General features: G+C 41.8%; 1 protein-coding gene across 1 annotated transcript in view; it reads left to right on the top strand.

Moving 5' to 3' along the window:
- The window catches only part of CLMP (CXADR like cell adhesion molecule), a 111,680-nt gene extending 97,530 nt beyond the window's left edge, over window positions 1–14,150 (top strand). Inside the window, exons 3-7 of the mRNA XM_074321708.2 lie at window positions 10,244–10,445; window positions 11,214–11,381; window positions 11,869–11,991; window positions 12,536–12,677; window positions 13,416–14,150. Of these exons, the coding sequence (XP_074177809.1) occupies window positions 10,244–10,445; window positions 11,214–11,381; window positions 11,869–11,991; window positions 12,536–12,677; window positions 13,416–13,716 (936 nt within the window). The 3' untranslated portion in view covers window positions 13,717–14,150. The remainder of the gene's footprint in view (window positions 1–10,243; window positions 10,446–11,213; window positions 11,382–11,868; window positions 11,992–12,535; window positions 12,678–13,415) is intronic.
- Window positions 14,151–15,173: the final 1,023 nt, after the last annotated feature.

Genomic DNA, 15,173 nt, shown 5'->3' with positions numbered 1-15,173 from the left:
TCAGGCTCACTGGCTTTAGTTGCCTCCTTCAGAGGTCCACAGTGTGCACAGGTAATGGGACATAGACGGGGCTTTTACCACGGGGGCTTTGCTATATAAACATATGGAATGATTAATATTCTTGGGGTACAGGGCTGAACAATTTTGGAAACCTTAGGGGCTCTCTTGAATGCAGAAGCAGAGTTATAAAAGCAATTGTGAATGCTTACTATCTCATTCCCAAAAAATCCTTGAAGCAGCTTATCCCCATTTTACAATTGAGAAGCTTAAGGTTTAGAAAGGTTAATTAACTGACCCGAGGCACGCAACTGTAAGTGGGGGAGCTCCCATTAGCCAGAGGGTAACGGGGGCGGGGGGTGGGGGGTGGGAGATGAGGGTAAGGGGGATCGAATATATGGTGATGGAAAGAGAACTGACTCTGGGTGGTGAACACACAATGGGATTTATAGATGATGTAATACAGAATTGTACACCTGAAATCTATGTAATTTTACTAACAATTGTCACCCCAATAAATTTAATTTAAAAAAAAAAAAAGAACGTAGACTGTTAGACTTCCCAACAGGTCTCTCAGTCACTTTGCCCTGGTGAAGCATTTTTTCAAAATTGTGAGCCCATAGTGGATCCTTAGCAGCCAGATGTTTTGTTTTAACATAGACTAGAAAATATCAGAGGGTATTGCACACAGTTTCATGAAGTTTATGTTTCAGTTACATATGTGTATGCTATGTGTATGATGGGTCATGAAGAAAAATGTACTTCTTATTGTGAGTCTGCTCCAAAAGTTTGAATGCTCCTACTGTAGTATACTTCTAGTCCAAAGCAGCCAGTCTACTCTGGCCCACACCTACTAAGGCCCTCTAAAGTCACATGTACCTTTCAAGACAAAAATATTTCCTGATGTTAGTTCAAATATCAAAATGAAGAAAGAAATCCCCCAGACCAAACCTCCCAAAAGCCAAAGCCCACAAAACCCCAAAGTTCCTGAAAAATTACCCAGCCTTTACTGATCTCTAGGTTTAAAATCTCTTCATTCTTCCTAGGAAGCACAACCTGACTTCCTTGTAGGTGGTTATGCAACTACAAAGTACATAGATATGAAAAAGTCAGAAAGAAAGAAAGAAAATAACATTGAGAGCTTAGTAAGTGTTCTAAGCTTATTTGTTCCATATCCAAACATCAGCCCCAAAAGTGCCAGGGTGAAGATTCTTAAAGCAGTTTAGCCAAGTCTCCCTTCCTAAAGCAGGCTTTCCTGTCTGAATCTCCTGGGCAGGAATGGAGGGAGGATCAAAGGTTCTGAGTCTTGTTTCTTAATAAAGAGCTTAGTATCCCAAAAACAAGCTTAAAGTGGCAACATTTTGGTTCCCTTCATCTGATTGGGGTAAAAACAAAAAGCAGTGAAAAAAAAAAAAAAAAAAGCGTCAAAGTGGGACTAGGAAATGACTCAGAAAAGGTACTGGGCACAGCCTGGCACATGAGGGTGGTTGTGTGTTAAGGGGTAAGAATAGAATAGAAACCTCTCCCCGGTCCTAAGAACTTCTCCCTAGCACACCCAGTCTCATTGGCCAATGCAGTCATGAATTAGTGAATACAGGAGGGCCCAAAAGAACTACTTTGTTCTAGCAAAGTACTACTTTGTTCACCTGCAGGCCCCCGCTTCAGATTAAGAGGTATGTACCACCCTCATGAAGGCACTCTACAAATATTTGTCAAAAGAATGGCCTTTAAGCTATTTACTGGAGAGACATCTTGAATCTCCTCAATCTTGTCTTCAACTTTTCACTGTATCCTGTGCCATTTTTTCTTTTTCTTTTTTTAAAAGATTTAATTGGGGAAGGGGAACAGGACTTTACTGGGGAACAGTGTGTACTTCCAGGATTTTTCCCAAGTCAAGTTGTTGTCCTTTCAGTCTTAGTTGTGGAGGGTGCAGTTAAGCAACAGGTCCAGTTGCCGTTGTTAGTTGCAGGGGGCGCAGCCCACCATCCCTTGTGGGACTCGAGGAGTCAAACCGACAGCCTTGTGGTTGAGAGCCCACTGGCTATGTGGGAATCCCAGCAGCCTTTGGCAGTAGGAGCACGGAGCTCCAACCACCTGAGCCACCAGGCTGGCCTCATTTTTACTTGAATGTAGTTAATATTTGTAAAGTATTCAGAACAGTGCTAGCACAAGATAAATACCACACGTTTGTGAAGTAAAAACAAAAATCCCTGACTGAATGTATTGCATTGTGTTGATGGATTTTCCTTTCTGCGTCTAATTCACATTCCTACGCCCTGAACCAAGCCCTGTGCTTAATCACTAAATGGCTACTGAGTAAAGAAACAATGCCCTTTCACAGATTTCATCTTTTAAAATTCTTACTATTACTACCTACCTTGCCCTAGGTTCTTGTGATCTCCCAGGATAGAAACCAAGAGAAATCACCACAGAAAGTTCAGGCTAGAGGTGAAGGTTTATTAAGCTTGTGTACAGGCAACAATGCAGAGAAAGGTTCGGGTGGCTCCTGGGCAGAAGAAGTTGGGGCAGGGTTTTAAAGAGAGCTCGACAGGGTGAAAACCATGTCCATGCATGTGAAGGCGGAGGTTTCTTGGCGCCTTCTACATGCTTCTACAAGCATGTGCAGTGAGTCTACATGCTTCTTCATGCACCACATGTCTCATTTGCATGGTTAATCTCCACCCCTAGGCTTGATTTTTAGTGTTTAAATTAGGGAAAGATCAGCTTAGGACACTTTTGGGCCTTACTGTGTAAGTGCAGTTAGAAGGACAGTCCCTTGTTGGCTGGTATGCGGATCTTTGTGATTTGCGTCCCAAGGCTCCTTGATGCCCATGGGTATCCTAGGACGGATATTCTTGGGACACTTACCAGGTTCCAGCAGCTGACCTTTCTGACTAACAACAGTAAAAAGTTGTCCTCTTGTCTCACTATAAGCCTGTGAAGTGGGCAGGATAAGAATTATTATCCTAATTTTCTTTTAATATATGAGTAAAATTAGACCTTAATTCATATCCAGAAAACTTGGACTCTAAACCTTTTAGACTTTAAAAGGCGAAGGCCCTTGCACAAAATAGATTTCAGAGGTAGGATCTGAACCCAAGATTCCTACAGCTAAATCCCCTTCCTTCCCTCTGCCCCCTCCCTCATAACTTGCAGCTTCAAGACAAAGTATCTGTCCGGGAATAAATACTGGACATTTAATTGAAATCATGCATTTCCTGTACTTTCCAGAATATTTCTCAGCATGAAAATAACGTTCAGGAGGCAGCTCCCAGTGGTGTATGTGGGGGGTGGGGGCGTTTTCAGGCTGGGGTAGGGAGAGGGTCTGTACTGACATGAGGAGGGGAATTAGGTCTCTGGAAGGCTGCTCCTCCTGCCCCCCACTCCCGTACTGCCTCCTCCCTCAGTATGTGGTTTCCTGGTTCAATTTACTGAGTCTCTAGGTTACAGTACCAAGGGCTACTGGGAAGAGTACTGGGTGTTTCCTCTGACTGGGATGAGGGGTGGAGGGGACATGGAGAATGATGGTAGCTTCACTACGACAGGACGCTCCCAGAGGCTCAAGTGAACTCTTCAAAGATGTTTTACAGCATTGGTAAGCGTGGCCAGTTAGAGAATGTTTAGGAGATGGAAGAGAGGAGAGGAGAAAGAGGAGTTGTCATCCAGAGGTAAGGCTGGAAATGCAAGCAAAGGCTGGACTTGAAATGTGAAGCTAAAGAGATCGAAGATGACATTTATTTGACTCTGAGGTTGGTGGTATTTCACTCTAAGTTCTGTTGATGTAACAATGTCCGAACTTAAATTTCATAAAAATTTGTTTGAACTCAAAAAAATTTATTTGAGCTCATTCAGTACAGAAAAGCAATATACCTGGAAGCAAGATCTCAACACAGACTGAGATAAATGCTTCAGAGAATAATAGTTTGGGGTTTCTTTCATGCAGAAAGCAACGTGGGGATTGGGTTACAGGATAGTTAACAAGATTATATGCTCTCTTGAGCTTGAGAGTGATTATTATTTCAAAAGTGCATTAACCTAGATGCACAGAAACAATAGATAGGGCTTACAAAGAAAAACCTTTAACTAAAGAAGTTATGGGGTGGCCAGTTAACTCGGTTGGTTGCAGCGTGGTGCTGGTAAGACCAAGGTTGCAGGTTAGATTCCCACAGGGGCCACTGGGAACTGCACATCCTTAAAAAAAAAAAAAAAAAAAAAAAAAAAAAAAAAAAAAAAGGTTATATGCCTGGGATGACTACCCACCAGGACCTGCTCAGTTAGGAATTCATGATCAGATCATGCTGTGAGATTACTTTCCATAGAACCCCCCCTTTTTTTGTCCCCAGTTCTCATTTTTGTGTTTAGCTATCCTCTGTTTGGATAGCCTCATTTTCTCTTCTCTTTTTTTGGCCTTTATTTTCATGCCCTCAGCCATCTTATCTAGTCTCATGGCTTTAAATGCCATCCACATGCTTATAATTCCCAAATGCATATTTCCAGTGTAGGCCTCACCCCTGAACGCCAGACTCATATATATGCAAGTGCTTATTCAATGCCTCCTTAGGGTGTCTAACAGGGATCTCAAATGCAGTTAAGTCCCAAACTAAACTTCTAATCCTCCTCTCCGCCAAAACACACTCTGACCCCAAACCTCTCTGCCCAGCTTCCCCCCCACTTTGTTGATGGCAATTTTCTTTCTGGTTCATGCCAAAACCTGGGAATGGTCCTTGACTCCCCTCATTTTGTCATAATCACAATATATATTTAAATGAGGTGGTCAGTCTACTGAAAAATCCAGTTGGTTCTATCTTCAAAATACGTTCAGAATCTGATCACTTCCATTGCTACCATCCTGGAGGCAGTGCATCACTCGTCCAAATCTTCACTATAGTAGCCTCTTGACTAGTTTTCCTGTTTCCACTCTTGGCCTCCTACAGCTTCTCAAAACATAAATCATATCATGACATTCTTCTGCTCAAAATCCTTAAGCCCCCTTTTTCCCTCTGAGTAAAAGCCATGATCTTTACAGCAGACCACAGCCCTGCATGACCTGGCCCCACTGCCTGACCTCATCTGCTATCCTGGCTCCAGCTATCTGGCCTCTGCTGTTCCTCATGCAAGCCAGGCACCCTTCCAACTTAGGGCCTTTGCACTGGCTCTTTCCTCTGCCTAGAACTCTCTTTCCCCTAGATAGCTCCTGCGCTAGTTCCCCATCCTCTTCAAGTGTTTGCTCTGTCACCCTACAGTGAGGTCTAGCTTGACAACCTTATTTAAATTGCAATGTCCTGCCCTGGCCCACAATCCCCCTTCCTGGCTCTATTATTTTCATAGTATTTTTATGCTGTCAAATGCACCACATGTTTTTCTGTGTATTTCCTACCACTTAGATGGCTGGGATTTTTACACGTTGTATACACTGATGTCTCCAAAGCACCTATAATAGGTGCTGGTACATGGTGGAGGCTCAGAATTTGTTGAATAAATGACCATCACCTTGGATCTCTTTAGCTCAACATTCTAGTCCAGCCTTTGCTTGCATTTCCAGCCTTACCTCTGGATGACAGCTCCTCTTCCTCCTATCCTCTCTTCCATCTCCTAAATATTCTCTAACTGGTCATGCTTACCAATTTGCTAAAAAACATCTTTGAAGAGTTCACTTGAGCCTTTGGGAGCAGCCTGATGCTGCTGTCCTAGTGAAGCTCCATCATCCTCCATTTCCCCTCCATCCCTCATCTGTCAGAAGGAAACACTCCCCCCAGTATTCTTCCCAGTAACCCTTCAGGTACTTTAATCTAGACACTCAGTGAGTTGAACGAGGAGACCACATGCTAAGGGAGGAGGCAGTAGTGGAGTGGGGGCAGGGGGAGCAGCCTTCCAGAGACCTAATTCCCCTTCTCATCTTATTAATAGAGAACCTCTCCCTACCCCAACCTGAAAACTTGTACCCACTCCCCACACACACCACTGGGAGCTGCCTCCTGAACATTATCTTCATGCTGAGAGTCTAGGTTTCCTGGAGATGAATTAGGGTCTAGTTTTCCTTATGCATAAATTTCCACAGAAATTGAAATTAACTTGTGGAATGCTGATGGTGATGCCACGTTTCCTATATATAGGGAAACAAATTGTTCCTGTTCGTAGATGCAAATGAATTGTCCAAAGGAGAAATCTCTTTTCATCCAATTCTCATCTGAACCTGTTGTAATATGTCTCTAGTTCCATCATTAATGAGTTAAATACAATCTTTGATACATGTTTATTTTCTGTCATTAGTTTTTTTTGGTTTTGGTTTTTTTTAAGTTGTCTTTTAAAACTGTAGGGGACTTAAAAAATCATCTTTTTTAGTCTACTCTCCCAGGTTCTCAGGTGGGGGCACTGTAAATTAGCTTGACAAAAGACAAACGAGAAGTTTATTAAGCTGTGTATCACATATGTAACAACATATGGGAGTACCAAGAGATGAGTAACGCAAAGAGGTGGTTAGAACTGGGGCTCAATACACCTAACTTAGTGGGGAAAGAGAGGGGAAGAAAGGGCACTTATGGAAAAGCAAACAGCTTTTGGAAAGATAAATGGGTCCCTAGGAGAATAGATGGGAGATAGAGCAGTTTGTGACCGACCTCATCTGCTGAGCCATGTCTACCTGGGCGTGGTGTATCTGGTCTCCCAGAGGACAATATCAGAGTTGCTCTGGGGGAGGGGATTTCTAACTAAGTCGTACAGGAGACTCTGCTTTTAGGCAGATAAGGGATTTCTGGAGCTCAAATGCCTTTAGATGAAATTAATTCTTATGGATATTAAAGTGGGATATTTGGGGGTGGCATGTCCTGGTCCCTAACATTTAATAAACTCATTTCTTTGTATTGTTATCATCTCTAGCATAGTGCCAAGCACAGAGTATGTTTTCAGTAAATGGAATAAATGACTGCAGAGTTGCAAAATCGCCTAGCCAAAGAATATCACAGGCAACAGACATAAAATCAGAATGGCCTGAGGGAGCTCCTGGACAATGCCCAGCATTAGAGAAAGGGGACCTAGCAACTTACGTGCCCAAAAACAAAGTCTTTCACAATTTCTCCTCACATAAAAATAGTGCAAAAAAAATGCTATGGATGAGAGCAAAGAACAGAGACCATACTTAGTCTGAGTGTCATTATCGGAAGATTTCATGATTAACACTGATTTTGGATTTAAAAGAATGAATAGTGATTCTTTATGTGGAGACACGGAGAAAATGGAGTTTCTAAGTGGAAAAATGCAGTGGGCAAAGGCATATGAGTACAAAGAAAGCACAACTCATTAAAGAAAGGGAAATAATGTAATTGTTATTGAACAGAGTTTGTCCACCCAGTGCTAGCAGAGCCAAACTCTAAACATTAAGAATTGCAGTGGAGAAAGCATTGCTATTTTATTATGAATGGTGCCTCCCAGGAGAACGGGAAGCTAATGCTCCAAAGCCCAAGCTCCCCAACGTCTGTAGGTTGCAGATTTTGTAGGGCAAAATCACCAGACACTGTGGCTTAGGGGGTTTGGCGTTGTGCTGGGAGCTGATTGGTCAGAGGTGAGGTAAGTGTAATAAATCATTTCTTCAGGTCTTGAGGACAGTTTTGAGGTCTGTTCGGGTGTCCCTCTGTCTGGTTTTATTAAAAAGTAGCCAGGGGGTCGTTCCACCTTAGGGCTCAGCTGCTGAAACATAACTTAGGTCAACACATTAGCTTTAGCCTGCCAGAGGTCCAGACCATGTGACCATTAGTCAGGTCCTGGCTACTTACTGTCTACTGCTGCCTGCAGGGTTGCTGATTACTGGGGGAAAGACTAGCTCTCTGAGGGATGTAATATACATATAAGAGAGCGAAGGAGAGAGAAGGAGGGAGAGGGAGAAGGGAGAGGGGAGAGGGGAGAGGGGAGAGGGGAGAGGGGAGAGGGGAGAGGGAAAGAGAGAGAGAGAGAGAGAGAAATATGATTTCTAGAGTTAGGATTTAAAGCTGAATTTAATCAGTTATAAGGACTCTCAGTTTCCTAATCTGATTGCACCCAGGTATGTGAAATGGACCACATAAGAACAAGATTGGGAAAGTGAAGCAGAGATCATTTTGAGGACAATAAGCTGAATCTGGTCATCATTCAGAGGTGGTGGGGAACCATTAAAGGTTTCTGAGCTGGAAAAGAGCTAATGTTTTACATTAATATTAACTTGGCATTACCTTACATTATTATGTAGATTGGAGAGGATAAAAATACGTAGTGGCCAGGCAGTTCAAAAATATGTTGGGAATAGAGATACGGACATGAGAATTATCACAACAGTAGTGTTGGTTGAAATGAGGGGCAAACTTGTATACTGAAAATACTTCAAGTATATGATCAGTCAGTGTTTACCTTTATTTCCTCTTACTTGCTTCTCCCCTAGTTTTCTCCTGTGGGGTCCTCAGCGTGGGAACTCTTTCTCATTCTTGTTTTCCAGCTCCGAGCACAGTACCTAGTCTGCGAGCTCAATAAATATTTGCTGAAGAAACAGAATATGCAGAGAGAGGAGAAAACACTTTTCTCAGAGAGGTGGGAAGGGCAGAATACATGATGCTGAAGAGTCTTATATAATGGAGAAAGAATTGATGGATATTGGATGGCTTCCAGTCTTTTCTGGAAAGCATCACATGAGTGAGGACAGGGTTAAGGGCTTAAGAAGTGAAACAGTTTGGAACAGCTGTAGCCAAAAACGTGCTGGGCAGACCCCCACGTGACTGCACGCCTTGTTTTAGTGCCCTTCTGTGTATCTGGAATCCTCCCTCCAGCTCTCTTCTCCCTGCCTCTCTCATCTCTTATTCAGCCTACTCATTTTTCAAAGCCTAACTCAAATGCTACTGACTTTTCTGGGACATTCTCTCTGATACTATTTCAAGTTAATGATTTATTTTTTCTCTGTTGACACGTCTCTCCTTGTTGATCCTATTAGATTATAAATTACTTGAAGACAAGAAGAGAGTTTTACTCATCTGAACAGCCTCCTCCTGACCTGATGGGAAGCAGTCCATAAATGTTTACTGATGTTTAAATGAAATGAGTTTAAGAATATGATTGCTAAGCAGCAGGGAGGGCGACACTGAAGTTCTGTAGCTTGAAGTCCTGGTGGACTAGATCAGCATGGCTTTTGTGACTAACAGGAGTGAGGTGATGGACAAAGAGAGCCAGGGAAGGGTTCAAGAACTAGAGACTGTGATGCTAACACATGAAAATTCAGTAAGAATCAAGATTACTTTTTTCTGTTAGGAAATCTAAACTTTGGTTTCCCTGCCTGGGGACACAAAGACATGAAGCTCATATGTATTTTACGGACAGAATTTTTTTCCCACCTAACTAATCCACAGTGAAGTCAAAACAGGAAAACCAAACAATGAAGCCCTCAGTATCAGACCTGAATTTTAACCAGTAACTTCTACTTAACTTCTCTCGAATAGCTTCAGCTGAACTCTGAACTTTTGTTAAGAACAAAACAGATGGATTTTTTTCTTTTGCTTTTTCTCCTTCATTTCCAAACTCTGTGGAAGAGCAGTCAGTGAAGAGTGAAATGCATGCAGGTAGGAAAAGGAAAGGGGAGCGAGGTAACGGTGCGACACCTGAACAATGAAATAAATGGCTTTGGATGGATAATGTTCAAATCCCGTTCTGCTACCTGTCTATGAAACGGGGACAATAACTACTTGGAAAAAATTGTGTGAGAAATAAATTAGATGCTAAAGCACCTAGCACAAGGACCGTAGTACACGAGTGCTTTGAATAAATCACAGGCAAGTGATAGAACATGCACGTTAGAAAGGGTGTGCAGGGGGGATGTAAGTCTTTCTCCCCATCCTTATCCTGTTCTCTCAATTCTCCTGAGTCAACTCCTAATACCGTTATGTGTATTTATTGTGCATTTCCTTCTTTCTTTGACTTAGCGGTGAGACCTTGAGCAGGTAACTCAAATTTAGAAGTCCTCACCTATAAAACGGAATGGTTCTGAGCACTTAATGAAATAGTTACTGTTTTATAGTTAAACTGCTACACAAATATGAGATGTTATTATTCTTAGAAGGAGAAGCAAGGCCTAAACAAACATTGTATTTTTAACTTTGTAACAGAAGTCTCTTGGATCCTTAGAATCAGCCCTGACTGCTTTGTTCCGTTGGGAGTATTTCCATTCCTCACCTTGACACCAGGAGAGGAAGGCTGAGAGCCACACTGCTTGACCTTGCCTTGGTCTATCCCACAGGTAATCACTTATTCCAGCCGTCATGTCTACAATAACCTGACTGAGGAACAGAAGGGCCGAGTGGCCTTTGCTTCCAATTTCCTGGCAGGAGATGCGTCCCTGCAGATTGAGCCTCTGAAGCCCAGTGATGAGGGCCGGTACACCTGCAAGGTGAAGAATTCAGGGCGTTATGTGTGGAGCCATGTCATCTTGAAAGTCTTAGGTAAGACGGAGTGCCAAGGTAAATGCCTACATCCTTTTAATAAATATAAGTCTCTGTGAGGGATAACCAAATGTAGCATGGTGGCACAAAATTTCTTGTTCAGTATTTTCGATTATTCTGAGGTCACCTACCCCCGTGCCCTGGGAAGAACTGTGTATGTTTTGTGTTTTAGCCATAATAAAGAAGAAAAAATAATCACAATTTTCCATGGTAGTCCAATAAAAAATTTAAATGTTCTCTAATATTTGAATGATATCCTTATTTAACTTAAATCTCTCAGCTATGATTCAAGTCCATTTCTGTTTTTTGACAGCAGTAGCTACTAAGTTCTACTTAATATTTTCAAAATTAATGAACTTCTATCCCTGGCTGTTTCAGTATTAGTGAAACCACACTCAGCTTTCCAAATTTCCAATTAAATGTGTCTCTTCTTTGAAAAGTGTTGATGTAGCTTCTGAGGCAGCCTCTGAAAATTACAACAGCACCACTGGAAGTAGCTGAGATTGGGTATATGTGTGTGCAAGGGACAGAGGTGGATGTGTTTCTGGGAGTGATGTAACACATGGCTAGGTAACTAGGTAAAAGGCTATTGAATCCCCACTCAGAAGTTGACCACAAGGGACGATGACTAGAGAAATAACTCAACAGGAGATAGTTCTTCCATTGAATCTACTGTTTGGGGAATCTTTGAATTAGTACTTTTTTTTAGGCCAGTCAAGTGAAGTGCTTTTTGGTGTTTTTTTTTCCATTTGTTTTTTTCCTTACCAGTGAGACCATCAAAGCCCAAGTGTGAGTTAGAAGGAGAACTGACAGAAGGAAGTGACCTGACTTTGCAGTGTGAGTCATCCGCTGGCACAAAGCCCATTGTGTATTACTGGCAGCGAATCCGGGAGAAGGAGGGCGAGGATGAATATCTGCCTCCTAAATCTAGGATTGGTAAGTCACCTTTCCATTGAGACAACAGAACAGTTCTCTAACCATAAATTCTAAATCTGGTTTTGACTGCAACTCACTAATGTGACGTTGAATACACTGCTGAACCTCTTTGTTCCTTTTTTTTCCTGCTGAACCTCTCTGAACTTCCATTTTCCATTCATAAACTGGGACAGAAAATCTCTTTTCTTTCCTCAAGTGGCATATAAAAGTGATAAAAAGGATTAGGAAGAAATGTGCCATGCAAATCCATTATATTTAATTATCTTGGTTAGTATCCCTTAAATGTTCACCACCTCTTGCTCCTTTTGAGGATGCACTATAATTTAAAAGAATGTTCATCTTTCTTCCCACATTCCAAAATGGGATCTATTCTATCATCTCATCTTTGGCAATCTGTATTACAGAATCTTAGGTAGATGCAATAAAGTAAACAATAAATACAGATCCTGTCACTAAGGGGATCACAGTCATTCCTTGTGCTGTGTAGACTACAACAACCCTGGACGGGTTCTGCTGCAGAATCTCACCATGTCCTCCTCCGGACTCTACCAGTGCACAGCAGGCAATGAGGCTGGGAAGGAAAGCTGTCTGGTGCGAGTTACTGTGCAGTGTAAGTATCCAAAGAGTGTGTTTGTTTTCTTTTCGCATTGTGGTTCAGTGTAAAGCATTTCTAATCATGAGTAAGAATAAGGTCAAGGTGAAAATATTTCCAGAAGGACATGGCTATCACTAAAATAAATTCAGTAATTGCAAGGACTGTTTGTCTATTGTAGCTAACTCTATGTTTACAAATATGTGTGTACTTACCAGCCCCCAAAGAAATGTATTATATCCAGGAGGGGACCAAATGTAGAGTTCCTCTATAAATATAAATTTCTCTTACAAAAGGGTACTTCTACTGTTTTCAGAGCTTTTCCTGTCTGCAGTTTCTCAAAAATAATCAGTTTAAAATAATGTTAATGTCAAAGAGGCATATTTTGGGGTTGCATAGTCTACTACCCTTCAACATCAAGAGATATAGTCATATACCAAAAGATACATGGGGAACTCGGGAAGATAGATATAGTTCTGCAAATACTCATCCTGCCCAGGGCTTGTGTTTTTTAAGTTCATGTATTTCCTACTTTATGTTGGTTTTGTTTCTGAGAAAACAGATGTACAAAGCATCGGCATGGTTGCAGGAGCAGTGACAGGCATGGTGGCTGGAGCCCTGCTGATTTTCCTCTTGGTGTGGCTGCTGATCCGAAGGAAAGACAAAGAGAGATATGAGGAAGAAGAGAGACCTAATGAAATTAGGTAGACTTCCCTCCAAAATCTCTTCCACTAGGCTTCCTTTCTAGGGCCAGCTCCATAGTGACCAGACAACATAAACGTCCCATTTCCTCTTAACCAGAAAATGTTTTTGACAGCAGGAGCTGTCAAAATGATTATTCTAGTAGGTAAGGAGTTCCAATCTAGGGACAGAGGTCTGGCTTACCTTGACTTTATTGTGAAACTATCCTCAACAGAGACGTAAAAGATCAACTTTACATTACTTCCTATTTACTTCTGCTTATAAAGGGCATACAAAAAACAGGCACAGTCTATGGGCCATGAGGGTTTACGTAGACAAACTCCCAATCAAGGGGTGCTGTCTAGATCATGTCAAAGGTTAGTGTGTATTCTCCCATAGTAGCAGGGTTGACTTCTGAGCTAACAAAGCATATATCTGCCTAAGTCAACCATTAAATCTCAGAAAATGGGCAAGTCCCTATTTCTCTAAATGGCCACCTTCAATTTGAGGTGTGCAACTTGAGGTATTGGGAAACCTCAGAAGGAAGCAACCATAGTGGAAATTATCATAGTCTTGCCAGTACCATGTTTCCCCCAAAATAAGACCTAACCAGAAAATAAGCCCTAGCATGATTTTTCAGGATGACATCCCCTGAACATAAGCCCGAATGCATCTTTTGGAGCAAAAATTAATATAAGACCCGGTCTTATTTTTGGAGAAACATGGTATTAAATTTTACCTTTGCTGTTTTTTCTCTTCAGAGAAGACGCTGAAGCCCCGAAAGCTCGCCTTGTGAAACCTAGTTCCTCTTCCTCAGGCTCTCAGAGCTCACGTTCTGGTTCTTCCTCCACACGCTCCACAGCAAATAGTGCCTCACGCAGCCAGCGGACACTGTCGACTGAAGCAGCACCCCAGCCAGGGCTGGCCACTCATGCATACAACCTAGTGGGGCCAGAGGTGAGAGATGCTGAACCAAAGAAAGTCCACCATGCTACCCTGACCAAAGCGGAAACCACACCCAGCATGATCCCTAGCCAGAGCAGACCCTTCCAAACTGCCTGAATTAGAATGGACTTGACTCCCATACTTTCCTAGGAGTCAGGATCTTAGGACTTTCTAGTCATTGAAGCTCAGTCACCAGCCACACAACTCCCTTGAACCAGATGAGAGGTCACTTACGTAATAGTGAGCATTGCATGGAACAGATTCAAATGAGCACTCTCCTTGTATGACACCAAACAAGAAAAAGGATGTAAGCTGATCATCTCCAAAAAGGTATCTCATTGTGACTTTGGACAAGAGTAAGGGAAAGCAGGGGTCCAAATCTGTATTTGTTGACCAGAACGTGTGGTGAGAAAGGTTGGGGAAAAGGAACGTAAACACACGTAAAACTTGTAAAACTTCTCACTTGAGATGTTTTGTGTCAATACTTCAATTCACCACTGTCAAGAAGAAATGATGTATTCATAAATTTTCTATGCATTTCTTCAAACCTACTGGATTGTTGTGATTATTCAAGCAGAACCCACAGCCTTATATTATACCTTTCTGCACTGTTCTGGGCTTACCACTTCTGAGAAACTCCAAAAATGAAATATGTCTCTTCTGTTCTGACTTCATTACTTTAGATATTAATTTCAAGAGGAGGTGAAATACTGGGAAATGGAGAATTGAGTTTCTCCCACTCTATTCACCACTAATCTTCCTGTACTTGTATCGAACCATAATAGAACTGAAAAAGGAGTCCAAAATGTGTGACAAGGGACTGTGAAAAACTTTCCATCTTACTGATGTTCAGATGTTCAGAGGGTCACGGCAAATATCAGAAATATATACTGGAACCATTTTGGACTTTCTCTCAAATCAGATGTCTCTAAGGACTTTCCTGCTAGATATCTCTGGAGCAAGAAAACATTCACTGCATGTCATTTAACAATATCCTTAGAAAGAAGTCGTGTAGTGAGAAAGATCTTTTTAAGGTGCTGGAAGATCATCTGACGTACATTAGTCTTTCTGAGAACATACAAAACCAGAATTTCAAGACTGACTAGACTAGAAAGGAAGATTACATCAATTTTCTTAGTATGTCACAGAGCAGTCTAAGGAAGTTGAAAATTGCACCAAACTTGGAGCTTTCTTCACTTTAGAAGGATTTGAATCTGGGACTTTTGATGATTCTAGGCCTAAAATTATCAGCAAGATCAGAGATTGCCAGTTTCCTCCTGGCACTGCAAGAATGTCAAAATCCTTCCTGCCTGAGAAGTTGAGACAGAGAATTCAGTATTTTACCAGCTTAGCCTCTAATGAAGTCTAGCTGTGGACTGGAGGGAAATGGAATTAACATTTAGGGAAGAGATGGTAATGAAAACTAGTGAGTGGCAGTGGAGGTCTGGGTTAGTGCCTGTTAACTTTTTAATTGTCAGCATCTTGGGAGGAATTAGCAGAAATGATTCACTAGGACAGCTCTCAAAAGAGCTGATTCATGGAAGAAAGATGTCTGAGAAAAATTTTTAAAAAGC

The sequence above is a fragment of the Rhinolophus sinicus genome, chromosome 9 (assembly GCF_057876585.1).
Source record: "Rhinolophus sinicus isolate RSI-liver-muscle chromosome 9, RSI-T2T, whole genome shotgun sequence".
NCBI classification, from domain to species: Eukaryota; Metazoa; Chordata; class Mammalia; order Chiroptera; family Rhinolophidae; genus Rhinolophus; species Rhinolophus sinicus.
This window is presented reverse-complemented; position numbering and strand designations above follow the sequence as displayed.